General features: G+C 47.1%; 1 protein-coding gene across 4 annotated transcripts in view; it reads right to left on the bottom strand.

The window, feature by feature from the left end:
- Positions 1-10,000, bottom strand: part of LOC126985981 (abnormal cell migration protein 10-like) — an 89,130-nt gene that overhangs the window by 49,200 nt on the left and 29,930 nt on the right. Inside the window, exon 2 of one of the 4 annotated variants that reach the window (XM_050841668.1) lies at positions 4,208-5,129. The exons of 1 other annotated variant lie outside the window; for it this stretch is intronic. In XM_050841668.1, coding sequence (XP_050697625.1) covers positions 4,208-5,089 — 882 coding nt within the window. In that variant the 5' untranslated portion in view covers positions 5,090-5,129. Of the gene's footprint in view, positions 1-181; positions 197-4,207; positions 5,471-10,000 lie in introns of those variants that run through there. 2 more of the 4 variants (XM_050841669.1, XM_050841676.1) reach the window with 2 other exon arrangements.

Here is a 10,000-nt window from a genome sequence, read left to right on the forward strand (position 1 = left end):
TATCACCTGTTCTTCTTCCTCCTCCTCCTCCTCCTCCTCCTCTTCTTTTTCTTATAATAACTTTTCACTCTTTTTTTCTTGTTTTCTTGTTTATTATTGCACTTGTTGTTTTTTTGCTTTTCCGATCAATACTTCCTTATCTTATCTAATCAGAGAGAGAGAGAGAGAGCACACCACACACCACTACCGCTGCGGGTTGGGCACTGAGAAAGTAAGAAAGGCGGCAGTGGTGGTGGTGGCACTACCCGCTCTCTCTCTCTCTCTCTCTCTCTCTCTCTCTTTCTACTTTTCTTTTTCTCTTTCGTTTTATCAATTTTTTTTCATTTTATTCTAAGAAAATAAAGAAAAAAAAGAAGAGGAGGAGGAGGAGGAGGAGGAGGAGGGGGAAGGAGAAGAAGAAGAAGAAGAAGAAGAAGAAAAAGAGAAGGTAGATGGACAGCCTACTACTACTACTACTACTGCTACAACAATAATAATAATAATAATAATAATAATAATAATAATAATAATAATAATAATAATAATAATAATAATAAACAATTGAAGAAATAAAGTATGGCACAGAAACTTGAGACGGATGCGAGGAGGAGGAGGAGGAGGAGGAGGAGGAGGAGGTGGAGGAGGAGGAAGAGAAAAAGAAGAAGGATGCTGAGAAGAGGGAGGAGGTGGAGAAGTGGAGGAGGGAGGTGGAGGATGCGGGAAAATGGAGGAGGAATTGGAGGAGGAGGAAGAGGAGGAGGAGGAGGAGGAAGAGAAAAAGAAGAAGGATGCTGAGAAGAGGGAGGAGGTGGAGGAGTGGAGGAGGGAAGTGGAGGATGCGGGAAAATGGAGGAGGAGGAGGAGAAGCAGGAGGATCATCTTCTCACGCCTCCACCAGTGCCACGTTGCAGTTGGAAGGAGGAGGAGGAGGAGGAGGAAGCAGACGAGAGAGAGAGAGAGAGAGAGAGAGAGAGAGAGAGAGAGAGAGAGAGAGAGAGAGAGAGAAGTTGCTGGCACTCGAAATAAACTCCCCCTCCACACACACACACACACACACACACACACACACACACACACACACACACACACACACACACACACACAAGGAAGGAAGGAAGGAAGGAAGGAAAAAGGAAGGAAGGAAGGAAGGAAGAATGGAAGGAAGGAAGGAAGGAAGGAAGGAAGGAAGGAAGGAAGGAAGGAAGGAAGGAAGGAAGGAAGGAAGGAAAGAAAGGAAGGAAGGATGGAAGGAAAGGAGAACCGGAAGGAAGGAAGAATGGAAGGAAGGAAGGAAGGAAGGAAGAAGAGGAGGAAAAATAAAGAGTTGGAGGAGGAAGAGTTGAAATATGGAGGAGAGACAGGAGGAAAAATGGAGGAAGGGAGGGAGAGAGGGAGGAAACGAAGATAGATGGATGGGAGGAAAGATGAGAGATGGAGGAAAGGGGAGGAAAGGAAGGATGGAGGAGGAGGAGGAAATATGGAGAGAAGGGAGGGAAGGAGGGAGGAAAGGGAGAGTAGGAAGGGGAGATAAACAGGTGAAGAGAGAGAGAGAGAGAGAGAGAGAGAGAGAGAGAGAGAGAGAGAGAGAGAGAGAGAGAGAGAGAGAGAGAGAGAGAGAGAGAGAGAGAGAGAGAGAGAAAAGTGGATGGAGGAAAGAAATGATGCTAATGACACCTGGAGAGAAAATATGGAGGAGGAGGAGGAAGAAGAGGAAGGAGGAAGAGAAGGGAGCAAGGGAGGGAGGAAGGGAGGAGGGAGGGAAGGATATCAGTGAAGAGATGACCAGACCAGGCATGATTCAGAGGGAGGGAGGGAGGGAGGAAAGGGAGAGGAGAGGAGAGGGAGAGATAAGTTAAAAGAGAGAAAGGGAGAAAGGAGAAAGAAAGAAGGAAGGAGAGGAAAGGAAGGGAGAAGAAAGGGAGGGAAAAAGGGAGAAGGAAATTGAAGGAAAGAATGAGAGGAGAGATAGATATGTGTGTGTGTGTGTGTGTGTGTGTGTGTGTGTGTGTGTGTGTGTGTGTTTACCTTCCCTGATGAGGAGCAAGAAAGAGACTACTACTACTACTACTACTACTACTACTACTACTACTACTACTACTACCACCACCACCACTACTACTACTACTACTACTACTACCATTACTACCACTACTACTACTACTACTACCACCACTATACTACTATTACTACTATTACTACAACTAGGTACTACTACTAATACTATTACTACTACTACTACAACTACTACCACCATTACTACTACTACTACTACTACTACTATTACTACAACAACAAATATATTAAGTTCATTAGTAAAATTATGTAAATTCTAATATTATAAAGAGGAGGAGGAGGAGGAGGAGGAGGAAAGAGGAAGTGCCGGAAATGCCTAGAAAGAGTGCCATAGAATTCTCTCTCTCTCTCTCTCTCTCTCTCTCTCTCTTATTTATTTACCGTGAAAACAAAATAATATTGGTAAGCGGAAAGACGAGGAGGAGGAGGAGGAGGAGGAGGAGAAAGTAAAGATGATTATGAAGAAGAGGAGGAGGAGAAAGAAAAGATGATAATGAAGAGGAGGAGGAGGAGGAGGAGGAGGAGGAAAATGAGGGGAAGGAAAAGAGGAGAAGGAGGAGGAGAAGGAGGAGGAGGAGACAAATTAGGAGACAGACTAGGCCTACATTTTTTAGGGTCGGGACAGAGAGAGAGAGAGAGAGAGAGAGAGAGAGAGAGAGAGAGAGAGAGAGAGACCCCCAGCCTAGGTATATCGTAACACACACACACACACACACACACACACATGGCTTTGGACCCCGTTAGTACGAAACTTTTCCTCTTTTTTTCCTCCCTCCTTCGGCACAGTGCCAACCCCAGTGCAACGAACCTACGAACACACACACACACACACACACACACACACACACACACACACACACACACACACGTCTATCTTTTTTTTTTTTTTTTGCTTGTTTTTTATTTATTTTTTACTGTAACTTTTTTTCCTCTTTTTTTCTGTAATTTCTTTTGCTATTATTTTTTTCTCAATCTTTTTCTTTTCTTTTTTTTTTTTTTTTTGTTTACCTGCATTTTTCTCTTTTTCTCTTCCTTTCCTTCCTTCTCTTCTTCTGCTCCTCCTCCTCCTCCTCCTCCTCTTCTTCCTCTTCTTCTTCTTTTTCCTCAGTAACTTGTGGCTTCCTAACACCGCAGGCTTTTATAATTTGTTCCTCCTCCTCCTCCTCCTCCTCCTTCGTCCAATAGATAATCAACTTCCTTGCCATTCGTTTGCTTTGGCTAATGATGCACATAATAATAATAATAATAATAATAATAATAATAATAATAATAATAATAATAATAGTAATAATAATAGTAATACTCACTCTCTGCTGTCTAGTGAGCGAAGAAGGGAATGATGTCACACTTACCTGAAATAAAAAAAATAATGATGAAAAGGAGAATTAGACGAAAAAGAAGAAGGAAGAGGAGGAGGAGATTAGCATAAGAGATAGTAGTAGTAGTAGAAGTAGTAGTAACAGTAGTAATAGTTTTAACAATAGTATCAGTGGTAGTAACATTCTTTCTCTTCCTTCCTTCTCTTCACACCCAAACATCAACACATAACAACATAAACACCTAAATAACAGTGTAAGTACAGCCCGCCAGCGCCAACCCTTCCCTTAAGCATAGTGAGCCACGCAACGCCACATGTTCTCATAAACTCACTCATTCTTTAGGTTATTCTTCATTGCCTTCACACTAGCATCAACACACAGCAACAATCTCTCTCCTAAACAACAGTGTAGGTCCAGCAAACCGATGTAGAAGTAACAGTAGTAGCTTTAACAATGTATTTTCCTCTACTTCTCTCTCTCCCTTTATATTTACTGAGTCATTCTTTTACTCTTCTTCTGTTTCCTCCACACACACATAAAACACATAACAACGATCTCTCTCCTAAAGCACAGTGTAAGTCTGGCCCGGCGTGGCCTCCCCTCGAGCATAGTGGGCCACGCAACGCCACATTTTCCCTCGTCGTAACTCCACCGTTTTCTTGCACGCCCGAACACCTGGGAGACACACCTGCACGCCCGGTGTGTGTGTGTGTGTGTGTGTGTGTGTGTGTGTGTGTGTGTTCCTCTTCCTTTCCTTCCTCCCTTTCTCCCCTCCTTTTGCACTTTTCTCTTCCCTCCATCCATCACTTCTCCTCCTCCCCCTCCTCCTGACTCACCAGCTGCAGCAGGCGGAGCAGCGTGGGCGTGACGGGCAGGTGTCGCGGGTGTGGCTGCCGCAGACTCCTTGTCCGCCGCAGGGGCGCCGGCCCCCCTTGGCACCTGAGGCACTTCTCGTCGTCGTCGGGTGCTGCGCCGCCGCCCCGCGCCCCGAACAGGTCTAGGTGGGGCACGGGGGGCCGCTCCTTGGGCCGAGCGCCGCCCCAGGCCGCGCCCGGGGGGTCGCGGGCGTCGTCGTGGGGGTCGTAGGGGTCGTAGTCGGGGGCGCCGCGGAGGCTGCTGCAGAGCGAGGCGCCGCTGCACACGCCCTCGTCCGTGGTCGTGGAGGCCGCGCCGGAGGTCGTGGCCGTCAGCCGCGACCACCCCGAGGACGCCGACGACAGCGACAGTCTCTTCCCGCCGCCCGCACCCCCCTGCGGCCCCGGCTCCGGCGCCCCCTCCGCCGCCTCCGCCTTGGCGTGCACGAAGGCCCGGCGGCCGCCTAGGCCCGAGGGGGGGCGGCGCAGCGCGGGGGGCAGCGTGTAGGAGCGGCGCAGGGGCAGGCTGGGGGACGGGGGGCAAGGGGAGCTTTTCTGTGGGGGCGCGGCTCCCTCCAGCGCCAGGGGCTGGGTGTAGCACGGGTCCGGGGGCCTGCTGGGGCTCAGGCTGGGGGCGGGGCTGGGTCTGGTGGAGATCAGCCCCCCTGGGAACTTGCAGGATCCACGGGAGCCATGGGGGGGCGTGGGCAGCGTGGCGCACCTTCGCACCCCCACGCCCGCGCTCCAGGCACCCCGCCCACCCGCCCTACCCCACGAGGCCCTTTCCCAGGAGGTTCGCCCCCAGGAGGTGCCCCCCCAGGGTCGCCGCGTCCCCCCCTTGGGCACGCCACACAGCAGCTCCATGGCTCACTGGGGAGAGGCACACACCATGGTGCGCCGACGCCTGCAAACACGACCGGGGATGTGGGTGAGGGTGTGGGCGTGGGTGGGTGGGTGTTGAGCGGTGGGCGTCCGCACCTCACCTCACCCCACACACCCTCTACACAACACACTCACTTGTCCCTCATACGAACTCTCCCTCATACGATCTTGCCCTTAAACAGTATTATCCTAATACGATTTTGCACTTATCCGAACGAACTCTCCCTTATACGAGCTTGCCCTTATACGAATTCTCCCTATAACGAAGCAAGGCATGAAGACAGCGAACGAACTCTCCCTTATACGAACTTGGCCTTATACGAACTCCCCCTAAAACGAAGCAAGATATGAAGACAGCGAGGCAAAAAATGATTTATAACACACTTGTGAAAAAAAAACATCAAGAATACTAAACGAAAAATATGACCAAGGTGAGGAGGCATTCGACTGTACAACGAGGAACAGTAATAGGACTGACATCTTTCTTCTTTCCTCCCCCCCTTTCCTTTCCCTTCCCTTCCCTTCCCTTCCGTCGGTGTGTGTGTGTGTGTGTGTGTTTAAGTCACCTGGGCCGCCTCAACACACCAGGAAGTCAACAATTGCCTTCGTCACCACACACACACACACGCACACACGCACACACACACGTCACCACCTGGATGTGCACACGAAAAAAAAAAAAAAAAAAAAAAAAAGGAGTACCGCCCACGGGAACTACGGTTAGAGGAGGAGGAGGAGGAGGAGATAAAAACTAACATATAATTACAAAGCGGCTTCAATATATAAAAGTTTAGTCAAATAGAACGTCCTTCCTCCTCCTCCTCCCTTCAATGCCCTTCACATATCTTTCCTTCCCTTCCCTTCCCTCCCTTCATTCGTCACCACATCCAGTTACCTTCCCTTCCCTTCCCTTCCTACCTTTCCCCTTCCCTTCCCCTCCTTTCCCTCCCCTCACTCCACACCCAAATCAGTTACCTTCCTTCCCCTTCCCTTCCCTTCCTACCTTTCCCCTTCCCTTCCCTCCCCTCACTCGACACCCACATCAGTTACCTTCCTTCCCCTTTCCTTCCCTTCCTACCTTTCCCCTTCCCTTCCCTCCCCTCACTCCACACCCAAATCAGTTACCTTCCTTCCCTTCCCTTCCTACCTCTCCCCTTCGCTTCCCCTCCCTTCCCTCCCCTCACTCGACACCCAAATCAGTTACCTTCCTTCCCCTTTCCTTCCCTTCCCTTCCCTTCACTCACTCGTCACCTCGATCAGTTAACCTTCCTTAACTTCCTCCTCCTCCCCACCCCTTCCCTTCCCTTCCCTTCCTCCTCCTCCTCTTCCCTTCCCTTCCTTGAAAGCTGAGTCATATGGTTGCTTTGTTTGTTTATGTTGAGGAAGGAGGAGGAGGAGGAGGAGGAGAAGGAGGAGGAGGTATAAGCGAACAGATGGAGGTAATGGAGGTAGTGGAGGAACGAGAGGGTGGAGATTACGTGGAGATAGGTGGAGGATAAAAAAGGAGGGTGGAATAACAAAGAAGGGAAGCCATTATTTTCAACAGGGGAGGAGGAGGAGGAGGAGGAGGAGGAGGAGGGGAAACACGGAAACATGGAAGAGCAGGCACAGTGTTGGCTTGCTTGAGTACTGTGCAGCGTCAATCTTGCTGAAAAAAAAAAAAAAAAAAAAAAAACCCAGTTACTGTCAACTCAAAAACCAACGACAGCTTCTTCTTCTTCTTCTTCCTCCTCCTCCTCCTCCTTTTCACCTTCCTCTCTCTTCAACCTATCTCTATGCCTTCCTCTTCTTCCTCCTCCTCCTCCTCCTTTTCACCTTCCTCTCTCTTCTTTTCAACCTATCTCTATACCTTCCTCTTCTTCCTTCTCCTCCTCCTCCTCCTCCTTTTCACCTTCCTCTCTCTTCAACCTATCTCTATACCTTCCTCTTCCTCCTCCTCATCCTCCTCCTCCTCCTCCTTTTCACCTTCCTCTCTCTTCTTTTCAACCTATCTCTATACCTTCCTCTTCTTCCTCCTCCTCCTCCTCCTTTTCACCTTCCTCTCTCTTCTTTTCAACCTATCTCTATACCTTCCTCTTCTTCCTTCTGATCCTCCTCCTCCTCCTCGCTGAAGAAATAAAGGTTGTGAGACAGATAGAGGTAGAGAGAAATAGAGATCGAGGAAGAAATAGATAGATAGATAGGGAGAGAAGGAATAGAGAGAGAGATGGAAAGCTAGTCAGAGGTGGCGATACAGAGACACAGGTAGAGTGCACAGGTACGGCGCATTAGTTGACAGAGAAATTATAAATGGGTGACAATAATGATAATAATAATAATAATAATAATAATAATAATAATAATAATAATAATAATGATGATGATGATGACGATGAAGAAAAAGAAAGAGAAGAAGTGCATAGGTCAAGCAGATAAAATAACATAAGACTTACAAATGGATGACGATAATGATAATAATAATAATAATAATGATGATGATGATTAAGAAGAAAAAGAAAGAGAAGTGCATAGATCAAGTAAATAAAATAACAAGAATTACAAATGGAAGTCAATAATAATGATAATGAGAAGGAGGAGGAGGAGGAGGAGGAGGAAGAGGAGGGGGAGGAGGGTGATATTCCCAGGTGAGGTGTATTAATTAACGTGGGAATCTCAGGTAAGCGACACACAGGTGAGGAAGGAAAGGACAAAAGGTGAAGGATAAAGGGGAGAGGGAGGAAAGAGAGGGAGAGAGGGAGGAGAGAGAGGGGAGGGAGGAGAGAGAGGGGAGGCAGGAAAGAGGGAGGGGAGGTAAGAAGGACAGAAAGGGGAGGAAAGAGAGGAGAAGGAGAGGAAAGAAAAGGAAGAAAGAAAAGGAGGAAAGAGAGAGAGAGAGAGAGAGAGAGAGAGAGAGAGAGATTAAAGGAAATACAAATATCGAAAACAAACAAATATGAAAAAAAAATATATATCAATAATAATAACAATAATAATAATAATAATAATAATAATAATAATAATAATAATAATAGTAATTCCTTTCTTCTCTCGTTTCCTATATGATAATTAAGATCTTAAAGGGAAGAGGAGGAGGAGGAGGAGGAGCAAACCTTTGGCTCTCTGACACACACTGACATTTCGCCTCTCTCTCTCTCTCTCTCTCTCTGGTATTATCATCAGCCAGTTAATCAGACAGAGAGAGAGAGAGAGAGAGAGAGAGAGAGAGAGAGAGAGGGGTCACGAATTCAGGGTAACGGGGAGGAGAAAAAGAAGAAAGAAGAAGAAGAAGAAGAAAAATTAGGTGAAAGAGGAAAAAGGAGGAGGAAAATAAAGTAGGCGTGGAGGACGAAGAGGAAGAAAACATAGAAGGAAAAGGAATTAGGAGGAGGAGGAGGAGGAGGAGGAGGAAAATAAAGTAGGCGTGGAGGACGAAGAGGAAGAAAACATAGAAGGAAAAGGAATTAGGAGGAGGAGGAGGAGGAGGAGGAAAATAAAGTAGGCGTGGAGGACGAAGAGGAAGAAAACATAGAAGGAAAAGGAATTAGGAGGAGGAGGAAAATAAAGTAGGCGTGGAGGACGAAGAGGAAGAAAACATAGAAGGAAAAGGAATTAGGAGGAGGAGGAGGAGGAAAAGGAGGAGGAGGAGGACAAGCCTAATACGGTAACACTTGTGAGTCACCAACCACCCCCTGCTTCTCTCTCTCTCTCTCTCTCTCTCTCTCTCTCTCTCTCTCTCATCTGCATCCTGTTGTATGTATTTTCTCTCTTAACAGTTTCCTTTCCTCCTCCTCCTCCTCCTCCTCTTCCTTCCTTTCTTCTCCTCCTCCTCTTCCTCCTCTTCCTTCCTTTCTTCTCCTCCTCCTCCTCCTCCCCTTCAAACGGATCTTATGCCTCCCTTTTCTTCCCTCCCTCCCTCCCTCCTTTTCCCTCCCTTTCCTCCATTTCCTTCTCTCCACCAAACCGTTTCTCTCTCGGATCAAATTTCAGAGTTTTTTTAAAGATATTTTCACACGTTCAACCTTTCCTCCACCCCTCCATTTTTTTTTCTCTCCGTTCCCTCCATTCCTTCCCTCCTTCTCTCCATCTATCTATCGATCTATCTATCTCACTTTTAAGTTAGTGTAAAATAAAAAAAAATAAATAGATTAAAAAATCCGAGAGAGAGAGAGAGAGAGAGAGAGAGAGAGAGAGAACATGAGTGGATCAGTGTTTTGTGTTACAGAGATGCGGGTATCTCTCTCTCTCTCTCTCTCTCTCTCTCTCACAGATTTTCTCTCCTTTCTCTCCATATGCAATTCTCCTCCTCCTCCTCCTCCTCCAAAGGTTTCCAATACTGAAGAAGAGGAGGAGGAAGAGGAGGAAGAGGAGGATAGAGATGATGATGATGGAGAAAATTAAGAGGAGTAAAATAAAGCAGGGAGGAGGAGGAGGAAGAAGAGGGAGGAGGAGGAGGAGGAGGAGGAGGAGGCATAAACAGTTTACTTGTGAACTTTATGTTACAGACCACCACCTCCTCCTCCTCCTCCTCTTCTTCCTCCCTTAAAATTCTTAGAAAATATGCGTAAAATTAACAAGAAAATGCATAGTAGTAGTAGTAGTAGAAAGAGTATTAGTGGTGGTAGTAGTAGTAGTAATAGTAGTAGTAGGAGTAACAGTGGTAGTGGTAGTAGTAGTAGTAGTAGTAGTAGTAGTAGTAGTAGTAGAAGTAGTAGTAGTATTTTCCACATTTCAATTCTCTCTCTCTCTCTCTTTACCTCCTTACCTCCAGATTAGGGACAGATTTTGACGGTTTAGAGAGAGAGAGAGAGAGAGAGAGAGAGAGAGAGAGAGAGAGAGAGAGAGAGCACTAATGAGAGACTTTGTAAACAACTTCCCCCTCTTCCTCTTCCTCTTACTTCTCCCCTTTTTTCCTCT

The sequence above is a fragment of the Eriocheir sinensis genome, chromosome 60 (genome assembly GCF_024679095.1).
Source record: "Eriocheir sinensis breed Jianghai 21 chromosome 60, ASM2467909v1, whole genome shotgun sequence".
Taxonomy (NCBI): domain Eukaryota; kingdom Metazoa; phylum Arthropoda; class Malacostraca; order Decapoda; family Varunidae; genus Eriocheir; species Eriocheir sinensis.